General features: G+C 47.9%; 1 protein-coding gene across 1 annotated transcript in view; it reads left to right on the top strand.

Annotated features, from left to right (window-relative positions):
* The window catches only part of TRPM8 (transient receptor potential cation channel subfamily M member 8), a 90,008-nt gene that overhangs the window by 18,800 nt on the left and 48,378 nt on the right, over positions 1 to 22,830 (top strand). Inside the window, exons 6-13 of the mRNA XM_075528994.1 lie at positions 2,016 to 2,190; positions 3,570 to 3,637; positions 7,150 to 7,347; positions 9,504 to 9,606; positions 13,655 to 13,773; positions 17,655 to 17,945; positions 20,570 to 20,665; positions 21,471 to 21,600. Coding sequence (XP_075385109.1) covers positions 2,016 to 2,190; positions 3,570 to 3,637; positions 7,150 to 7,347; positions 9,504 to 9,606; positions 13,655 to 13,773; positions 17,655 to 17,945; positions 20,570 to 20,665; positions 21,471 to 21,600 — 1,180 coding nt within the window. The remainder of the gene's footprint in view (positions 1 to 2,015; positions 2,191 to 3,569; positions 3,638 to 7,149; positions 7,348 to 9,503; positions 9,607 to 13,654; positions 13,774 to 17,654; positions 17,946 to 20,569; positions 20,666 to 21,470; positions 21,601 to 22,830) is intronic.

Here is a 22,830-nt window from a genome sequence, read left to right as displayed (position 1 = left end):
GACTTGGTCTCACATGCTTTGGATATGTTGTCAGGAGAGACTAGTCCGTGGAGAAGGACATCGTATTTGGTCATGTGGAGAGGCAGCAAAAGCGAGGCAGGCCCTTAATGAGATGGGTGGACACTGAGGCTGCATCAATGGGCTCAGGCATGGGAACAATTGTGAGGATGGTGCGGGGCTGGGCTGGGTGTCCTTCTGTTGTGCCTTTGGTTGCTATGGGTTGGAACTGCTCAATGGCTCCTAACAATAACAGCAATTACACGGGATTGTTAATTTTCTCCTTCAACCCAAACTCTGATGGACTAAATTCTGGAAACAGCTCTGGTTATTTCTTGAGAGTCCTGCTGGGCTTCTATCAGCCAATAATTTGTTCGTGTTTCTGTCTCTTATTCATCAGAGAACTCAAGCCTTGGCTTTTCTCTTCTCTGATTTCAAGCGTCATGTAAACTAGAAGAGGGGGCTTCAAAAAGTTCGTGGAGAAATCTCATTATCTTTCATTTCTATTTTCTTTATCTCTTTTTAAAAAATAAGTCATTTTGTTGGGTGCTCTTATCACAAGCCACACACACATCCACTGTGTCGAGCATATTTATACCTGTGTTGCCATCCTCATTTTCAAAACTTTTTCTTTCAGCTTGAGCCCTTGGTATCAGCTCATTCCCCACCCCCCTTTCTCATGAACCCTTGATAATTTATAAATTATTGTTTTTTCCTATCTTACACCAACTGCTGTCTTCCTTCACCGACTTTTCTGTTGTTCGTCCCCCTGGGAGGGGGTTATATGTTGATCCTTGTGATCGGTTCCTCCTTTCTATTCCCCTCCTTCCCCTTCCCCTCTGGTATCTCTATTCTCAATAATCATTTATATTTTCTACTGACTTTCTGAAGGCTCTCACATATCCACTTGAGGAGGTTCCATGATGGTGTGCTTCTCAAAGGCAAAGGTTCAGTCTTACTCACTTGCTCCTGCCTGGATCCGGGCCCATGTGAGTAAGTACAGTAGAGGGTCAGCGGTCAGTGAGATGAATTGACACCATAGCCTTCCAGTGGATCCAAGTGTATCGGTGCCGTGATGACGCCATAGGATCAGGCAATGATTCTTTGTACACAAGGTTGCCATAAGTTGGGGTGGACTTCATGGTGACTAACAATGCTATCAATGCTTACCTCTCATTTTAGCCTCAACTCATACACTCCTCTCAATATTATCAGTTTGTATTATCAGATTGTATGCAACAGGGCTCAGTGTGATTGACCAAGGACTAGATTTGGGATTTAGTCCTTATTAAATAACTGGCCATTTGTGTGACAATTCCAAGTGGTCTGATCAGTTTTAAACTCATATTAAAGATGAGGCTTGTCCCCACTGTCATGATCCCAATTCTACCTTACAAATCCAGTAGACCAGAGGATGTACACAGGTACAGATAGGAACTGGAAACACAGGGAATCCAGGACAGATGATCCCTTCAGGACCAGTGGTGAGAGTGGCGATACTGGGAGGGTGGAGGAAAGGTCGGGTAGAGAGGGGAAACAGATTATAAGGATCTACATATAACCCCCTTCCTGGGGGACAGACAACTGAAAAGTGGGGGAAGGGAGATGTCGGACAGTGTAAGATATGCCAAAATAATAATTTATAAATTATCAAGGGCTCATGAGGGAGGGGTAAGGGAGGGGGGAGGGGAAAATGAGGTGATACCAAGGGCTCAAGTAGAAAGCAAATGTTTTGAGAATGATGAGTGAAACAAATGTACAAACGTGCTTGACATACAATGGATGGATGGATGGATTGTGATAAGAGTTGTAAGAGCCCCCAATAAAATAATTTATTAATAAAAGAAATGAAGGCTGTCCCATAAGCTCACCAAGACCATTTTGAACTTAGGATCTTGGGAGGGGTCATCAATCAAGTTGAACCCAAAGGCTTGGCTTTAACAGGGACGTACAAATATGCCACCGGGAATCTTGGCCTGCAAGTAAAGCCGTGACTTGAGTTTCTTTGGGCTTTCCAGGAGTATTTTTTAGGCCAGTACATTATGGACGACTTCAAGAGGGACCCCCTGTATATCCTGGACAACAACCACACTCACCTGCTGCTGGTGGACAACGGCTGCCACGGACACCCCACGGTTGAAGCAAAGCTTCGCAATCAGCTGGAGAAGTACATTTCTGAGCGTACAATTCAAGGTCAGTGTTGAGAACATTACAGGAGCTGTGTGGGTTGCGACTTGGGCTGGAACTACAAGGTCAGCCATTTGAACCCGCCAACTGCTCTGAGGGGAGGATGAGGCTCTCTGCTCCCGCAGAGACTTACAGTCTCAGAAACCCAAAGGGGAGGTTCTACTTGGTCCCACAGGGTCATTAGCGGTTGAAATTGCCTCGATGGCAGGGGTTATTTAGGACACCAGATACCAACAGCAGGAGCAGCACCAACAATAAAAATCTAAAAGCCAACTCATATCGACCTGGAGGACAGAGTAGAACTGCCCCCAAAAGGCTTTCAAGGCAGTGAATCTTTATAAGAGCAGACTGCTACATCCTTCTCCCATCGAGCAGCTGGGAGCTTTGAACTACCAACCTTTTGGTTATCAGCTGAGCACTCAACAACTGCCCTACAAGGGCTCCTCCCCCCAAGAATATACCCCAACGATAAACCAAAAATGCCAAACTCACTGCTATCCAGTTGATGCCGACTTATAGCGACTCTATAGGATAGGGTAGAACTGCCCCTGTGAGTTTTGGAGTCTATAGAGTAGAAAACGGGAATAGAAAGCCCCATCTTTAGCCCTTGGAGTGGCTGGTGGTTTCAAACTGCTGACCTCTGGTTTAGCACTCCAATGTATAACCACTAGGCCACAAGGGCAGGCTCCTTCCCCCCTACCATAGCTACTGATAGAGTGACTATGAGGTGTCATAGTCCCGCTTGATCGGGTGGCTTCCTGGCTAAAGAAGCACTGTATCTCTTCTTTCTTCAGGTTGCTTGTCATTGCGTGTCATCAAGTCCGACAGACTAGAATTGCCTCGTGGGGTTTTCTGGGCTGCAGTCTTTCCTGGAGCTGACCGACAGATGTGTTAGAACCAGCTGTTTGTCGGTTGGCAGCTGAGAGCTCCACCATTGTGCTACCTGTGGCCCCTCCATGAGGCTTAGCGGGGAGGGGGTGAGGATGACAAAAGCTGATGAACGTGCCCCTGAAATGTACGAACACTGAACTAGTGTTGGAAATGAAAGTCCTCACGTCTAGGGGAGAGGACTGTGTTTTCCAGGGGCTCCACGTAAGATGAATTTTCTGAGACCCTTTACCAAGGAGGCCTAGCAAACTAGACACGATGGCATTATTCTTATAACTTCAAAAATTGTGTTCTAGCGAAACTACTCATCACGAAACATGTACGCCATCACCATGCGTTATTGCTACATTTCCTTATAACTTCTGGCCGGGCCGTGGTTATCCCGGGAGTGGACCAACGGTGGTGGATGGCTGGAAAGGGTGTAAAGAGATGCTTGTGAATGTAATCCGAGTGGTTGGGAGACCTGAAATATCAGTTTTACTTTTCCTGTTTTGCAGATTCCAATTATGGTGGTAAGATCCCCATTGTGTGCTTTGCCCAAGGAGGTGGAAAAGAGACTTTGAAAGTGAGTGCTGGCGTAGTTTCCTAGAGGTTCCATTGAAAAGCTTGTCTGACAGATTCCTTCTTTCAAGACTTTGGGGCTCATATTTAGATGAACTAATTACACTTTTTACAGCAATTAGGTAATGATTTTTCCCTCTACATAATGTTCTATCATCTATTTCAGTTATTATACTATGGTATCTATCTATCTATCTATCTATCTATCTATCTATCTATCTATCTATCCAGCTACCTACCTACTTACCTAACTATCTATGATCTGCCTGAGCATCCATCTATCCATCTATCCATCCATCCATCTATGTCTCTCTCTCTTTTCAACTCTCCAATACTTGTTTCTAACAGACAGATTGCTCTCTTAGTCAAGCGGATATGGGAAGGGAATTTGAAGCAGAACGAATACTCTGTGTACTTACTGTTTGACAATCAACCTGATAGAGAGGTTGACATTAATTCACGGGTCTGGTGGCATAGTGAGGTGGGCTGCTAATTGAAAGGTCAGCAGTTCAATCCCCACAAGAGAAAGATGACACTTTCTACTCCCAGAGTTCCAGTCTTGGAAACCCACATGGGAAGTTCTACCAAGTCCAACAGTCACTGTGAGTTGGAGCCGAATGGATGGCAATGAGTAAATGGGTGAGTGAGGGTCAAGATCAACACATATCCTCTAAAACTATGCTGCCCCGTATTTGCCCTCAAACCAGTTGTTCATGAACCACCTAGAACCCATCCCCCCACCTCCTGGGGACACAAGTACTCCAAGAAAAGGAATTGTAACCCTGGGTGGTTCAGAGATCTACACCTGCAACACTGAGCAACGGGGCCGGAGCTCCACTTCCCACCCCTTGTGTGGATTCTGATGGTACCGAGTCAATCTTACCTGCAGTCAGCTGCTGCTTGCCACCCCATAACTCCGCGTCTGTCATATGTGTAGTCAGGAGTGTCACTTTCAAGATCCTATTTTTACCCAAAGGGTGTTACCATCACTTATCGACTGCCTCACCATCCAGCCTTTCACATTACGACAGTGGTAACTCTACTACCTGATTCTTTTGTACACTCACCGTGGACACCTGGTGCGCGTTGGGCTGAGGTGTGAGGTGAGAGCCGTGCTGGTGTGTGGGTTCGGGTCATGTGTCAACTTGGCGGTGTCACTCTTTGCTGTCTGGCAGGTACGTAATGCTGTGGCTTGGCAGCTTGGCAGTTATGTAATGATGTCACTTGATGTAATGGTGCTATTCGACAGTCGTAGGACAGTGTGGCCATCTGCCATGTTGTGCTCTGCTGTGGTAATGCTGGGTTTTGTATAACAACCTGGTCTTGGGAATCCAATGGTGGTGGTAACTGATGAGTGAGCATAGCTTTTAAATTCCTCTTGTGATTGAGTTCCATGCTATTTACAGCCCCTCCGCTTCCCCTTGTCTATTCCAGCTCTTGGACAAAGGTTATAGAAAGCTGTGACCTTTGATCTTCGCATCGGACTTTACCAAAGGACACCCCCGCACAGTCACTGATGGCCATGTGGCTTGCAGTCATCACATAACGTGGCTGTCTGCTTATTGTTTCTTTAGTCATTTTTTCCCCCCATCAACTGACGAGGACTGAGATCTATTGAGTCTGTTGTTCAATTAGTCTTTTGACTTTCCAGGGAAACTCCAAAATAGAGATTTTTCGTGTGACACTGTCAGCGTATGAATCCTTAGAAATGGGCACCATGGAAGGGGCAGAGAGGGCTCAGGTTATGTTGTCTTCGCCGAGGGCACAGGAAGGGGTCATGCAACTGTTTCCAGTCGAGGTCACTGCCCCAGAGCCGAGTTTCTACAGCATTGCTCACAAATGTTTGCTCGGTGAAAAGCCACCCACAGAAGGGGGGAGGGGAGACAGGAGGGAAAGGAGGAAGACGTACTCAGCCAGGTGTTTCTTCAGTTCTTCATCTTCTCACCTTCCCCCTCCCTCTCTTATCCCCACCCCAGAGCAGAATCATGGCACCCATCATTATGGGTTGAATGGGGCCCACCCAGAAGTTAGGCGGAGGTTCTTATTCCTGCACCTGTGACTATGACCTTGGTTGGAAGTAGTCTTTGATGTCAGTTAACATAGGTTACACTGGAGTAAGGTAGGCCCTTATAAAAGGGGAGAAGAGAGCGACACAAAGAGGTACGATGCTCCCGTGATGACAGGGGCATGGCTTAGAATGATGCGTGTACAAGCCAATGAACGCCAAGGATTGCCAGCAGCCAGCGAAGGCTAGGAGAGAGGCACGGAGCAGGATCTCCTTCAGGGCTTCTAGAAGGAACCAACTCTGCTGACATCTTGATGTCAAACTCCTGGCCCCAGAGCTTCAAGACATGCATGTGTGGTGTTTGAAGCACCCAGTCTGTGGTTCTTTGTCCTGGAAGCTCTAGGACACTCGTCATTCCCTTGAGGTGCAGGCAGTGATGGGTGGGCAGGAGTTTTGTGCAATCAGTGGGTGCACTGACAAGTCTCACGGTGCCAGTGCACATGGTATTTCAGGGGAGACATTTCCTGTCTCGTTGAAATGTGTTTTTCTTGTCCTCTGTAGATGACTTTGTCTTGTTGTGAGGTCATTAAATGCTGAGTTAATAGGTCTCAATTCTTGTGCTATCACATAGGATATCAAGTTTGATCAGTGCATGCTTTAATTCCCCTTAACACTACGGGAAAGGAAAATTATTTGAAGAGAGAACTATGTGAGAAAACACAATATTTGCTAGCCTCTGTCAGTTGAATTTGCCAGGATTTTGAATTAGTGGTTATATCCATGTGTCTATCTATCTATCTATCTATCTATCTATCTATCTATCTATCTATCTATCTATCTATCTATTCATCCATCCATCCACCCATCCACCTACTCACCCACCCGTCCACCCACCCATCTATCTACATGTTGCTGGGAGCCATCAAGTCAATTTTGACGGGAGAGTGACCGCAGGTGACAGATCAGAGCTGCCCCGTAGGGATTTCCAGGCTGTAATCTCTACGGGAACAGATGGCCAGCTCTTAGTCCATGGGGCCACTGCGGCTCGCTCAGTCAGCAGCTGAGCGCTTGACTGAGGTGCTGCCAACGTTCCATTTATATTCACGTGTCATGGAATCCATTTACATAAATATAAATATACGTCCTATTCCACACGGACACGTTTAATTTAGAAATATAACAGATACAATGTGTAATAAAGAATAGATTATGCATCATAAATGGCTCCTTGTAAAATATACATCTTGTAAAGCACTTATTTATGCAAGCGGCAAGCTAGTTGCACATGGCGGTGGTGTGGAATTTGGTAGTAGCCCACGATGTCAGTAGCCTTTTTGCGCTTCTCCATGCAGCCGCTGCAAACATTTGGATGGTTTCTGAGCGGGGGGGCGGGGGTGTCTGCGTGCCGTGTGCACCCTCTGATGTGGAATCTTGGTCGTGAGGGGGCATCCCTCGCTCCTCATCCTCTCTTTTCATCTGCTGACCTTCCTTGCTCCCACGTCCTCTCCCAGGCCATCAACACCTCCATCAAAAGCAAAATCCCGTGCGTGGTGGTGGAGGGCTCGGGGCAGATCTCAGATGTGATCGCGAGCCTGGTGGAGATGGAGGACATTCTGACATCATCCATTGTCAAGGAGAAGCTGGTGCGCTTCCTGCCCCGCACTGTCTCCCGGCTGTCGGAGGAGGAAACAGAGGCTTGGATCAAGTCGGTGAGTTGGTGTTGAGGAGACATGAGCGGCTGCAGGAAGGAAAACAAGTTCTCAGGGAGCGGGTTCTTGGCTAGGGAGGAATGTGCTGTCTTTACCAGCTGCCAGTGTTTTCGACTCAGTGCCCGGGAGATAACATTTCTGGCCCAGAGCACATGTGCGTCCTCCTGGTAGCTCTGAGACAGAGGGATCATGGACAGACAAAGTTGGAATGGGAGATGTGTTACTTAAAATGCGTGTTACCTTTCTTGTGCACCACGAAGTCCGCGGACACTGAGCTCTTTGTGATTAGCAAACCAGACTCTCAGTTCAGTGTAGATCTACCAGAGACACCGACTACAGAATGGTCGCTTTTCCACACGCACTGGCCCGTGATTTCCTGCAGACGTCCTCACTTTTCTTACTAGATCACCGAGGAAATGTGCGCTGATCCGAACACGTAACCAGCTTCTTCCTGCTGACCTTTAAAACATAGAGTCACGTATTGCTAAGCAGTCTCACATTTCCTGGGGTTGCCTGATGTGTAGTGATTTTGATTTTCCCATCCCAAACACCAAACCCAAGCCACCACCGCTGAGTCGATCCCAACTCACAGAGACGCTGTAGGACAGAGCATATTGGCGTTCCCTTCAGTGATGCATGTGCGTTTTGGTCTGGGGTGCGGAGTGCAGTCCCCACATGGAAACAACTCTCTTCCCATTGTTTTCCCTTCCTCCGAGCTTTATCCCCGGGCAGACTTCGCCCCTCTGATCTTATATGTATGGTTGAGTGTTCCACGTGGTGCTTATCTGTTAGTGTGCACACGGAAAGGGATGTTTGTCATTGGCTGAAAGTTGAGTCACAGAGGTAAGATCAGTGACGGGCTTCAAGGGTGTCTAAGCAGTGTCCTCTGGAGGGTCCCACCTGTCTCTATCAGACCAGCAAGCCTGGGCCTTTTTATAAAATTTAATTTAGGGGGTTTTATTGGTATATAGTTTATGTATCGTACCTTTTGATAGTTCCAGCATATTAGAGAGAATTGTACAACATCTCAACTTGAGGGCATTCTGTTCTTTCTTGTACTCAGTGTCATCAGCTCCTTGCCTGCTCCCAACCTCCCCAACAGACAGCCCCCCACCCCCCGAACCATCAGAACAGTCACTGTCTCTGGGGCTCTGCCCATATCCTGGATTTCGTATACAGAAGGCCACAGGAAGCAAAATACAGAACACCAAAGTAAAACAACAAAATGAAAAGCTCACTGCACTCTGCATGACAGCAAGACTCTTCTCATCCCTGATCTACGGTCAGAAGGGCTTCCCCAGAGCCTCAATCCCTGTGTGGAGCCTGTGAATGGATTTTGGGCTCCCAGTGTCACCTATATTGTTCATCAAACTGGGTGTCCACAATGGAAATGTTGACTGGGCCCAATTGGAAGAAGCATATCAGCCCGTGTGATCCAAGGATCATGAATGATAAAATCCAAACCCAAAGGAGGGAATGGCATCAGAACTTAAATTGTGAAGCTTGGTCTTTCTAATGAGTTTCGTTCCACACTCTATCTAGGACCTCCTGTTTCAGCCAATGACTCGTTATGAACATTTAGAGAGTAGAAGCCCTGAGGACAGGTGGTCTAAATGAGGGAGGAGAGTTAGGGCTCACCTGTGAATCCAAACTCAACCCACCTCGATTGAGTCGATGCTGACTCATAGTGACATGATAGGACAGAGCAGGACTGCCCTGTGGGCTCCCGAACCTATAAATCTTGGTGGAAGCAGGAAGCCTCATCTTTCTTCTGTGGAGCCACTGGTAGATTTGATCTGCTGACCTTATGGTTAGCAGCCCAACTCGTAACTCATGCCTCCAGGGTTTTTTATCGACTCAGGGTCTCCTAGAGCTACATTTTAAAAAATAGAATGCAACATTTTTACCCAAAGGGACTTTAGTGGTTTCGAGTTGGGCTGCGATCTGCAAGGTCGACAGTTCAAACTCACCAACTGATCCAAGGGAGAAAGAAGGGGCTTTCTACTCCCATAAAGAGTTACAGTTCCAGAAACCTACAGAGGCAGGGCTACTCTGTCTGATAGGGTTGCTGTAAGCTGGCAGTGAGGTTTTTTTGAGAGTGTCTGATGACATGAGGTCCCCACTGGCTAACGACTTTGCTCTTTCCCTGTTGCCAGCTCAAGGAAATCCTGGAAAGTTCTCACCTGTTGACGGTTATTAAAATGGAAGAAGCTGGGGACGAGATTGTGAGCAATGCCATTTCCTATGCGCTGTACAAAGGTAGGTCAAGCGATGCTCTCTGGAAGCCCTCAGCGTGTGCTGAGGCCTGAAGCTTCTGATGGTTTGCGTTTTATTTCATGTTGAACAGGGTAACTGAAGTGCAGTCTCTCGTTTAATTTTGACTCACATAGATTGGAACCCGGACTAACCTTTGCCCTGCTGAATTCATTCTCCTTCTTTGTGTGGATTTGCTGAAAGAAGAGTCCTGATGTCATTAGCAGACTGCCCAAATTCAGTCCCAAAGAGCTGTCTCCCACAATTGTCACACACACACACACACACATTGAGTCAGGGAGTCCCTTGAGAACGTGATGAAAAACCATGGACCTCTGTTCTAGAATTCCCCACACATGTGTGAGTGTGTGTGTTTCGAAGCTATAAATAAGGTTTGCATCGTTTTGAAATACACACACACGGGAAGAATGTTGAAAGTCCCATAAATGACCTGAAGGACAAACAAGTCTGACTTGGATGAAGTGTGGTGTGTTAGTCTGGGTAGACCAGAGAAACAAATCCATAGACACTTGGGTGTGTATAAGAAAGAGCTTTATAAACAAGAGCCGTTGAGTATTGAGAAGACATCCCAGCCCCGTCCAGATCAAGTCCAAAAGTCAAATATTAGCTCATATGTCCAATACCAATCTATAAAGTCCTCTTCAGATTCATGACACACACGCCATGATGCTGAATTCAGGAAGATCACAGGCCAGTGGGTGGGAAGTCTTGTGGATCCAGTGGCAGTGGAAGCATCCCAGCGCTGGTGTGGGTCTCCACGTGGCTCCTCCAATTCTAAGGCTCTGGCTGCATCAGCATACCTCCATCTAGCTTGTCAGCAGGAATGTCTCCAAGGGAGTGAGTGAGTGTCCTACTTCCAATGAGCTATTTATTTCCTCAGCACCTCCAAATGAGGTCATCGAGCTGTGGCCTGATTGACAGGCTAGACTCCACCCCTATGACACCAGATTATGTAGCTACCACAGGCGGCCAAGAATGCTTCTTAGAGGCAAAGGTGGCCAGACGTCATCTTGCATACTTTGGCCATGTTGTCAGGAGAGACCAGACCCTGGAGAAGGATGTCATGCTTGGTAAAGTAGAGGGGCAGCACAATAGAGGCAGACCCTTAGCGAGCTGTGGGCTCAAGCACAGGAATAATTCATGGTGAGGCTGGTGCAGGACTGGGCAGTGTTTAATACTATAGTGCGTAGGGCCCCTAGGGTCAGAACAGACTCAACCACACCTAAAGCAGCAACAACAACAATAACAACATGCATGTATTTGCAGGCATGCGCATTCTGGCATCCACAAAAATAATCTTGCATCTCAAAATTCTCAGTCTCTCAAGTTGGTGATGACTTTCAGCATCCCTTCAGGCAGGATAGAGCTGTCCCTATACATTTTCTAGACTCTAACTCATTACAAGTGTAGGGAGTCCGTCTTCCTCCCATGGAGGGGCTAATGGTTTCAAACTGCTGACCTTGCGGACTTCAGCCTAATGTGTAACCACTAAGCTACCAGGGCTCCTTTTGCCTTCAGTTTCAGGTGCTTTTACAACTTCTGAGTTCCATGGCAGAATCTCAGGTTCATACGTTCTTATCAGTGGTTTTGAGAGTTGAGAGTTCCACCTAGGTGAGCATGCCCTGAAATAAATGGAACCTTGGCCAAAACTTGCCCTTTTGGGGCGTTCAGCTGTGCATGTTCAGAGAAGTGAAATACGCAGAGTAGGCCCAGACACATAGGACGTACGACAGGCCATTGCTGTTTATCAGAGTTCCTCTCACGGTGCTGGCCCCCCATTTGGCTCTAAAAGGTATTTATAAAGATGGCATTATATCTGAAAAGAGACCCAGGCGCAGGAATATTAGCTCTGGAGAAGACAGATGGAACGCTGATACAAGGCAGCATAGATAAAGTACATGCCAAAGGCAGAAGCCCTGGTGGTGGGGTGGGTCATGCGTTGGGCGGCTGACAGCAAGGTCAGCAGTTTGAAACCACCAGCAGTTCTGACGGGGAGAGAGGACATGTTCCACTCCTATCAAGATCTACAGTCTTGGAAACACACAGGGGCAGTTCTACTCTGTCCTGTAGGTTTGCTGTAAGTCGGAATTGAGTCTATGGAAGTAATTTTACCAGCGCTCTGGTGGCGTAGTGAGCTACGCATTGAGCTGCTAAGCACTAGGCTGGCAGTTCAAACCCACCAGCTATTCCTCAGGGGAAAGGTGAGCCTGTCTGCTCCCATAAATAAAAGTCTCCTAAGCTCCCAAAGCGGCTGTTCTAACACGTCTTACAGGGTCGCTATGAACTGGAATCAGCTCTATGGCAGTGAGTTTATTTGTCGGATGAGGAGGCCTCGTGGCACAGGGGTTTAAGTGCTCGGCTGCTAACCAGTAGGCCAGAGGCTCAGAGAAAGATGAGGTCGCCGGTGTGTGCAGAGATTGCAACAGCCTTGGAAACTCTGTGGGGCAGTTCTGCTTCCTCCCACAGAAGCAGCATGAGTTGAAGTGGATGCAGTGGCAATGGGCTTTTAATAGGTCACCTATAACCCTTGACATAGTAAGCTCATGGAATCTCAACCTATGGGAACATCTCAATACATCTTAGTTATCTTGTTATCATATGCAATAAACACAACACAAGACAAAATAAAAATTCACTGCCCAAATTCACTGCCATCAAGTTGATTCCGATTCATAGAAGCCCTTCAGGACGGAGCAGAACTGCTCCAAAGGGGGTCTGAGGTTGCAGGTCTTGAAGGGAGTAGACAGCCTGAGACGTCTCCCCTGAGCAGATGAAACTCAGGAATGGGATTACAACCTGGAAGCTGTGCCCGCGATGTTTTCAGTACCAGCAGAATCACCCATGGTGGCTAGACTTCAGAGGATCTTCTAGAATAAGACAGACTAGAAAGAGAGGCCTGTGGTGGTGAATTTCAGAACATCAGCCAACTACAACCGATGGACCGTAACAGAACGCTGTGGGAATACTGTGCTGGGAGAGGAGTCCCCTAGGTTGAAGGGTACTCACCGGCTACTGGAATGAATTAGAGAGCCCGCCAATCATGAAGGCGAGACAGGAGAGGGCACTGTTTTGTTCTGTTGCATGTGATTCACTGGCAACTATGAACAGCAACAGCGATAGCCGGGATTGATGCTCCTTCTAGACTTTGCCGCATATAAGAATGTGAACAAGGGGCTTTATCTCAAGGTCTGTGATCCACCTTGAGCTTATTCTTGTGCATGGAATGAGGTAAGGGTCTTGCTTCATTTTTCTGCAGCTAGATATCCATTTTTTCCAGCACCCTTTATTGAAGAGGGCATCTGCGTTCCATTTAATATTTTGGGGGGCCCTTATCAAAGATCAGTTGCCTGTATGCTGATGTTTTTATTTCTGGGTCTTCAGCTCTTTCCCATTGGTCTGAATATCTGTCATTGTACCAGTACCACACTGCTTTGACTACTGTGGCCGTATAGTACATGCTAAAGTCAGGTAGAACAAGCCCTCCCACTTTGTCCTTCATCCTGAGGAGTTCTCTGCTAATTCTGGCCTTCTTCCCTCTCCATATGAAATTGCTAATCAGTTTTCCCAATTCTTTGAAGAAGGCTGGTAGTATTCGTATCAGGATAGCATTGAACTTATATAGTGCCTTAGGCAGAACCGACATCTTTACTATATTCAGTCTGCCAAACCACGAGCACGGGATGTTCCTCCATTTGCTGAGGTCACTCTTGGTTTCTTGTAGTAAGGTTTTATAATTTTCCTCATACAAATCTTTCATTTTTTTAGTCAGGGATATTCCTAGATATTTCAATTTGCGCTTGGCTATTGTAAAGGGTACCACCTTTTTAATCGTCTCGAGCCCCCAATAAAATGATGTTTTAAAAAAGAGCATAGACAAGAATGAGTGTAAACGAAGTGAAGCCCCAGTTTGGAGTGTCTGATTCTGAGGGAAGCGCCTTAGAACCGCAGCACATCAATGGCTCTGGCGATGGACTGCACTGACTTGTTCTACTTCTCGGTGTCAGGGAATTGATTCTCCCCCTGCCTCCTCCAGCCTTCAGCACCAGTGAGCAGGACAAGGACAATTGGAATGGGCAGCTGAAGCTTCTGCTGGAGTGGAACCAGCTGGACCTGGCCAGTGATGAGATTTTCACCAATGACCGCCGATGGGAGGTAAGGAAAAATTGGGTGGAGCTTCCCTGGGCTGCCCCAGTTCAAGTCTGAGCAATGGCTGGCCAGTTTCCAACAAGATTTCAATAGTGAATTTTGTGAAAGTGGTATACCAGCGTGGCTGAGTGCTATGGGACAGTGATGTCGACGTTGTAGTGTTGTGGGGACGAGAAAGTAAGAACAAATGTGCAAGTGCAAGGCCTTATCAATCCACTAACAACCCCCCAACCCAACGCTTATCACTCTTCAAGCGATGAACTTGAAGTGAGCCTCTACCTGGTGAAGAGGTCTTCTCTTTGGAAGAGTTGGGAGGAACGAGGGAAAAACTATTTCCAGAAGGATGGCAAAGGGTTGATCAGGGGTGACTCAATTAAAACTGAAGATAGCAGTGCTTCCTTTCTCCCCATCTCTCCTACCCAGCCATGTCTAGGGAGAGTTTCCAAAGTGAGATTTTTAGGGGAAACAGAACAATCTTATGGAAGGCACTCATTGGATATCTTGTTGTAAGTTGGCTCTGACTCATAACAGAGGGAAGCATGGTCTGGTCTTGCCAATTTATCTCATCGAAGGCTTCCTGTTCTTTCACTGACCCTCCACATTACCAAGCATATCCATAGGTCTTTCCCAATGATGCGTCCAAGTCAAGTGAGTGGAAGTCTTGCTCTCCTCTCTTCTAAAGAACACCCTAGTTGTAAATGAGTATCTTAGAACCGGCTCTCCTCACCACAAGAATCGCCCTACTATAAAAGATGGGCATTCAACAGAAACTTCATTTCTTTTTTAAAATTTCAGATTGCCTTTTCAATTCAGAGTTGTAGAACTATGCCTTCCAGCACCTGTCCATTTGTATACAACTGAAGTAAAACCAGCCTTTGGAGTTCTGTTCTTTGGAGCAAGGATAAACCCTCACACTCACAAGGTTGCCCACTCTTGTTTTCAGCCCTTTGTTCTCAGTTGGAACCATTGGTGGACAGTTAGAAGTATATTAAATTTTGTGAGGACATGTTTAATATTCTGCATGTGTGTTGACCTGTACTTGGGGTTGATAGGAGTCAGAATTGACAATGACAGGGATCTTTGTTGGGGCTATTTTATATGTAGATTTGCAAGTTAGTATATTTCATAACTTTCATCCCTAATAGCCAGGCTCAGAAAACACTTAGGTATCTCATTGCATAATCAAGGTATAAATGTTGATTTTCATCAATATGTGATCAGTTATAATCATAGTAGTGCAAATAAAGTAATGACTCAGGGCTTTTTAAATTATTCATCCCTTTAGCAAACATTATCTCCTGCTTTGTGTTCACAGCATCACGAACTCTATTAGACCTTGTTGAGGGAAAGTAAATTATCAGAAGGTCCAGTTAATTGAGTCATAAATACATCTTTGCGGGTGAAATGTTCTTCTGAAGTGAGGTCAGACGGAACAAACACACATCAACTCAGGGACACACGGAATGATGTTTTTAATTTATTGTCTCAGCTTCAGCTCGTTAGGGGTCAAGGGCATTGTGGTTGAGAGGCTGGACTCTGAAGTCAGCTCATCTGTGTGGCCAACCCTCTCTCGGCCCCAGTTTCCTCACAGGTGGTGGATGGGAGCCAGCTCTGATTGATTCACACGAGTTGATCTACATGAGCTCCATTCTTAGGAATTTTGCAAGCTGGTTGTTAAGTGCTCATTGCTAAAAATTCAATTCTATCCACTTATAGTTACATTTCATTAAAGTGGCAGCGGAAACTGTAAACTTATCACTTTATAATGCTACTATATCTACTACTGTCTATGTCCGGTGTATTACTTTTGTCCATTGTGTCTGTACACTGGGGTGCTGTGCATGGTGTCGGTACACTGGGGTGCTGTGCATGGTGTCTGTACACTGGGATGCTGTCCATGGTGTCTGTACACTGGGGTGCTGTGCATGGTGTCTGTACACTGGGGTGCTGTGCATGGTGTCTGTACACTGGGGTGCTGTGCATGGTGTCTATACACTGGGATGCTGTCCATGGTGTCTGTACACTGGGGTGCTGTGCATGGTGTCTGTACACTGGGGTGCTGTGCATGGTGTCTGTACACTGGGGTGCTGTGCATGGTGTCTGTACACTGGGGTGCTGTGCATTGCTGTGTTGCTCCCCACCTAGCCTCAATTCCCTATACAGGGACTCTACTTTGATAGCTTGGGACTGGCCACGGTGGGAGCCTGCGTTGTTTCTAGGTGCTCCTGAGCAGTCACTTCCAACTCACAGTGACCGTGTCCAGCAGAACAAGATGTCACCTCGTTCTTCTCCATCCTCACATTGTTGTTTTGCCTGGGCTCATTGTTGCAGCCCTTGCATCCATCTGTCTCATCCAAGCTCATCTCCAACTTTGCTGCTGCTCCACTCAACCAAGCATGGGGTCCTTTCCCAGGGGCTGCTCTCTCCTGACACCATGTCCAAAGGATGTGAGATGAAGGTTCACCATCCTCACTTCTAAGGAGCATTCTGGCTGGACTTCGTCTAAGACAGCTTCTTCTTCTTCTTCTTCCCCTTCTCCTCCTCCTCCTCCTCCTCCTCCTCCTCCTCATCTTCCTCCTCCTCCTTCTAGCACTCCATGGTACTTTCAGTGTTCTTCACCAACACCACAATTCAGATGCACTGATTCTTCAGAAGCCTGCCTTGTTCACTGTCCAACTTGCTGCATCTGTACTACTCAGACACACATGGGCTAACCATGAGTTGGAATCAGCCTGACGGCAGCTCGTTTGGTGTTCGGTTTTCATGTGACCAGGCATTTGCTTGGTGTTCTGTGGTTTGCATTGTTCGATGGGGCTGATCTTGCTCCTGGGTCAAGAAGATCTCAGTCCCCGTAGTGGAAGGCGCGTGAGCGCTGCCGACGGGCCCCAAGGGAAGGTGTAGTGAGGCCGAGTGAAGAAACTAGACTAATGGTCCTCCAAATAACCCACTTCCAACTCACCGAGACCCTAGAGGACAGGGTAGAACAGCCACCCATGGGTTTCGGAGGCTGTATGTCTCTCTGGGAGCAGAAAGTCGCATCTCTCTCCAGTGGTGAGCCTGGTGAGCTTCAACGGTTGGCTTTGCAGTTAGCAGCCCAGTGCGAAATCCACTGAACCACTAGGCCTCCTACACTGCTGGGCAGCACGGCACACGTGGTGTCTATTGCAGACATCAGAGAGATAGCGCAAGTTGTCCTGTCTGTCCCCCACCTCGCCACAGTGCATCCTTTGCTCCAGACACTGGGATATCACTTGATCAACGTCCTTCCTCTTGTTAGGTGCTCTCAGGTCAGCGCTGACTCACAGAAGGAAACACCAAGTGGTCCTCTGTCACCCCCACAACCATTGCTATGGTTGAGGCCATTGCTGCAGCCATCTCCTTTGGGGGTGTGTGTGTGTGGGGGGGGGCTCTTCCTTTATTTGCTGATCCTTCTCCAGGGGCTGGTCCCTCCTGATCACATCACATGCCAAAACTATGTAAGAGGAAGCCTCTCCAGCCTCACTTTTAGGCAGTGTGCTTCGAAGCATTATCTCCAGATGGGCTGGTCTGTTCCCATAAAGACCTAGGGTCTTGGAAGTCCTAAGGAACAGTTCTATGGGGTTGCTGCGAGGGGGTTGGTGGTTTTATGTTAGCAAGAGGCCAAGTCAATCCAAGCCCACCTCTGATTGACGTCAAAGATTCCACTCCCAGGCTTTCCCGGTCTAGAGACTGGAATTATACACCTGTGGTAGGTTTCATCTGAAAGGATTAACTTGATTCTCCACCCGGGATCGAAAGAGAAGTTAAAGGTACTACGGCTTTCTCATTATGGCTGAGAGAGCAAAATGCCAGGTGCTTTCTCTGTTGGATTTGGAGTGTGAGATCTTCTCTCTGGTCTTTCCCCTCAGTCGGCTGACCTCCAGGAAGTCATGTTTATGGCCCTCATTAAGGACAGACCCACCTTTGTCCGGCTCTTCCTGGAGAACGGCTTGAACCTGAGAAAGTTTCTCACCAACGACGTCCTCACGGAGCTCTTCTCCAACCACTTCAGCACGCTGGTCTACCGCAACCTACAGATCGCCAAGAATTCCTACAACGATGCCCTCCTCACATTCATCTGGAAGCTGGTTGCCAACTTCCGAAGGGGCTTCCGGAAGGAAGACAGGAATAGCAGGGATGAGCTGGACATAGAGCTCCACGTATGTACTGGTCGACTTGCCTTCTTGAATTTTCTGATCGTGTGAATCTTCTTTCAACAAAACTTCACCTTTTCTAATCCCTACCTCATTGCCACACACGAACTAACATGATGGTGTTGTTATCCCCCCCCCCCCAACTGCCTTTGTTTTAGGTCATCGGTTCTCAACCTGTGGGTTGTGACCCATCTGGGGGTCATGAATCAGAGGGGTCACCTAAGGCCATCGGAAAATACATACATTTTTCACAGTATAATTACATATTGTTTTTTGATTAATCATTATGCTTTCCTTGTTTTAGTATGTCCATTTTTAAGACTGAAAATATATCCTGCTATATCAGACGTTTACATTACAATTCATAACAGTAGCAAAATGACAGTTATGAAGTAGCAATGAAAATAATTGTATGCTTGGGGGTCACCACAACATGAGGAACTGTATGAAAGGGTCGCGGCATGAGGAAGGTGGAGAACCACTGTTTTAGGAGATAATGAGTTTTCTGATGCCTCGCTTTCTTCCTAACACTTCCGGCCTGGTTGTTGTTGTCTTTCTTGATTGCAGAGCTTGATAAGGCAGATACCCAAGGCAGCTCCCAGGGAATGCAAACAAAAGAGAAAAGACTGCCTGTTTAATCCTTAGCCCCTTGGAAATAACCCCCTGACAAACAAAAACCTTCCTGTAAAGGAGTGAAGAACTGCTGAGTTTTCTGTTGGGCAGTGTGGGGAATAGGCACACAGCTGGAGACCAGAGTGTATTACTTGCTACCAGGGTTAGAATGGAGCGGAGCCAAGGGGGAAATGCTACTGTGGATGTTCCACCACTAGTCTTTGTAGGTCTTCCTGTCTCAAGTACAAGGATCCTCCGTTCCCAGCTCCCTACACCTGAATCTCTTTGATAAGAAGTTGCTCTTTTCAGAACCCTGCGATTGCCCAGAGCGGATGTGTCACTTCTTGTGTGTAGGAAGACCTTAGCGATGCATGTTCTAGACCGGCCCTGGGGGTTTCCTCGTGGGTGAATCTCTGGCTGTTTACTCCAGCAGTCTGTTTGTTCATGGACCCTTCTAGCTTCTTACGTTTCTGATCTCATTTCCTCACACCCCTCTGTTTGTCTCCCGGGTCACCTGGCAAATATACTGCTTGTTTCAGGATTGCTTATGCGGAAGCCCAAACTTCTCTAATTCTGGATTTTTTTTTAATTCTGGAATTTTTAGTCTGTGCTTGTGTTACAGACAGCAAAACCAGCTAGATGTTGGCGTGAATTGGACATGCTTAGATAGCTGCTACCTGGCACTCAAAACCCCAAGCTTATTGCCAGGCAGTCGATGCCGACTTAAAGTGCAACCCCACAAGACAGGGTAGAACGGCCCCTGAGCGTGTCTGGGACTGGAACTCTTTACGGGAGTAAAAAGCCCCTTCTTTTTCCCTCTACTAATGTTAAAACTCTCTGCAGTATATAGACATCACCCCACCTTGTGCATGACTGACCCTACATAACACATTTCCCATCTTGGGCAGGCCTGCAAGTTTGAAGGGAAATCTAGATAGAATATTTCCTATCTGAAAGATTCTCCCCTGGAATTTGGTTAAATCTTTGCACGGCCCTCCAAGGAAATAAATAAACAAGCTTTAGGTTGAGATAATGGAGCCCCCCAAAAGATGGGAAGATTGGAATTTAGCATGAACTATTTTTCTTGACAAGAAACTGAGATTTATAGGATGACAAGGAATTGCTTTCTCGTCAGCTGATCAGAAATGATTCCGTTTTTAAATTTCTCTCCACCACTCTTTGTACCTTCCAACGTCTCTTATGACAGAAGAATCGGATGTGGTTCGACAGGTGGAAGGTGTGTTTCTGATTATACCACCTGGCGAGCTGGAGAGGTGAGCCGCTCCCGCGGCTGCCGTTGGATGCCTGTAGGTTGGTTCTGACCTTGTGCACAACAGAACCAGCACCACCCTGTCCCACACTGTCCTGCCGGTGGTCTCCATGTTTGAGCCCATTGTTGCAGCTGCCGCCCCGTCAGCCCGTCTCACCAAGCGACTTCCTCTTTTTATTTTTTTGATGCATCTCTATTGCACGAAGCATGATGTCCTGATAACATGTCCAAAGTCTGAGAGGACGTTCCACCGCCCTCACTTCTAAGTTGTCCTTCATCCAAGATCGATTTGCTTGCTCTGCTGGCAATCCGTGATATTCCCAGCATCCTTTGTCAATATTCCCTGGATCCTTTGTCAATACTGAATTCAAAGGCATCCATCCTTTCAGTCTTCCGAGTTCGATGTTCAACTTTCACCTGCACAGGAGGCGACGTGACACACCGTGGCGTGGCTCAGGCGTACCCTAGTCTTCCAGGACACACCTTTCACCCTTGAGAGCGGTCTGCCAGCAGGTCTCCCAGCAGTGCGGCACACTGTTGGATGTCTTGACTGACGCTCCTGTAGGTGTTGATCGCAGACCCGGAAAGACGCCTGCCCTGGGACAAAGGGTGCAGAGTCACAGAGCTCATCCAACACGGGCCGTTCTCCCAGCAGAGCCTGACCTGACCCCACTGTCTCATTCGGATGAGAGTGCACCTACGGGGTGTCCACTCACACGTGCTGACCACATGCTCTCCCCTCTCCCAGGACGTGTCTCCTATTACCCGGCACCCCCTGCAAGCCCTCTTCATCTGGGCCATTCTGCAGAACAAGAAGGAGCTCTCCAAGGTCCTCTGGGAGCAGGTAAGTGTCCAGGCCCTAGTCAGGACTCGTGGTCCCTGTGACTGTCCTGACCCACCTGAAACTGACATACCAGGTGTGAGCCAGCACTGGTCCAATGGATGGGAAGATGCTGGGGGACCATGGTGATGCCTCAGTTTACCATACCACTGAAGGGGCATTTGGGAGGGGCCGTCCTCAGCAGGCAGGTGCGTGTAGTGGGCAACCGGGTCGACTCCTCACCTTACCCCTCCTTCTCAGGTGCCTGTGGGTGTATGTTTGTGAGTGGATGACGTTTCAACATTGTGCTGTAAAACGTAATCTCTCATTTTATTGCATGGTAGACAGGAGGGAGGTCCTGCACAAGTCCAATGTTGGGGAATTTATCAAGACTTTTCTTTGTGGTTCATGCATCATTTTTTAAGTGATTCATGGACACTTGACAAGAAGCTGCGTTCTCCATTTTCAGAGCATAAAGTCAGATGCTGATCATCAAAAACACACACACACACACAATCACAGGCATGCCCATATTCAGTCTTATTCATTTCTCTGTTCAGGTCTTCCCCACCCTCATCCATTTTCCCTTCACTCTGAGCTGTTTCCATCTGAGAATGGGAGTGGAGGACTCCGGAGATGACAGGCTCACCCTCAATCTCTCAGGGTCTTTGTCTTGCTAATTTCTTCTCCAAGTCTGATTGAGAGGCATTATGGGTAGTGTAGAGTTTACCGGTTCCTGCTTCTGCCGAAAGGTCCTGCTTGCCTGACATTATTGTTGACACTGTGGCCACTTCAAGGAATTGTAAATTACCTCTGTCCCTCTGACAAGACCAAAGGCTGTACCCTGGCCGCCCTGGGGGCCAGCAAGCTTCTGAAGACTCTGGCCAAGGTGAAGAATGACATCAACGCTGCAGGGGAGTCGGAGGAGCTGGCCAATGAGTATGAGACCCGGGCAGTTGGTGAGTCTGCAGGGATGGGGCCGGAGATGCTGGTGTTAAGCATGTGCCTGGTTACACACACACACACACACACACACACACGGGTAAAATACACACATTGGTGATGCATGCTGGAGGCACACACGCTGGTGACCACATACACAGCTGACATACAGATACATACTGGCAACACTTCTGACACATGCTAGTAACACACACACTGCTGACACACACGCTGATAGCACTCATGGGCTTGGTGACACACACTAGTAGCATGCCTATACGTGCTGGTGGTATATACACATGGCTGACACACACTAGTGACACACATGCTTGTAACACACACAGAGACACTGGTGACACAAATGGGCCTAGTGACGCACACAGATGAAACATGCACATGCTTGTGGCACACATGTTGATGACATACCCAGTGGTGGCACTCATGAGCCTCATGACACATACATGCTAGAGACACACACGGCGATGACAGCACATACTTTTGACACAGTGACACACACGCTGATGACACTCATAAGCCAGGTGGCTCTGTCATGAGCACGTGCTGAGCTGACACTGGGGCAACGCGGGTGTGCTTGCTCCCCACCATCAGCTGTGACACAGGGCCACGCAGGGCCGAGGAAAGGCCAGGCCCCCTTAGGTGTGCACTTCCTGATGCCGATCCCACAGCCCTGCGCATCACCTGCGCTCAGGCCTGACTGCGCCACGAGGCTGTGTGCAGGGCATCTGTCTGGGTCTCACGTGGGGGATTTGAGTTCGGGAAGTCAGCGGTGATGGGCTTGGGGACTCACCCTTCTGACAAGCTAACAGGTGAGCCTAATTGACAGCCAGGCTCTTGGGTGAGACACAGATGGTGTATTCCTCATTCAAAGACAGCACCGGGTAGGCATGTGCCTGGTTACACATACACACACACACACACACACACACACACACTGGTGATAGCAGCCCATAATGGTCCCATGCTTCGATTCTCCACAAGGGATGAAGACTGCACTTGCCTGCCCCACCAAGCCCCAAACTCCGAACACCTGCCACCCTCCCAGGGGACAGGGCTGCTCCCTGCCTGGTCTTGGAGCTGGTCTCTCCCTGCAGAGGCGCGAAGCATCAGCCAGCTCTGCTCAGCAGGGGCACCTCTGAGACTGGCATCTGCTTTCCCTTCACGACCCAGTCAGTCCTGCGCACAGTGTGGTGGTGCCCTGTGCATCAGCCAGGGACAGAGTCCACTGG

This window comes from Tenrec ecaudatus, chromosome 13 (genome assembly GCF_050624435.1).
Source record: "Tenrec ecaudatus isolate mTenEca1 chromosome 13, mTenEca1.hap1, whole genome shotgun sequence".
In the NCBI taxonomy this organism is placed as follows: domain Eukaryota; kingdom Metazoa; phylum Chordata; class Mammalia; order Afrosoricida; family Tenrecidae; genus Tenrec; species Tenrec ecaudatus.
Note: the sequence above shows the minus strand (reverse complement) of the source record. Positions and strands in the feature narration are given on the sequence as shown.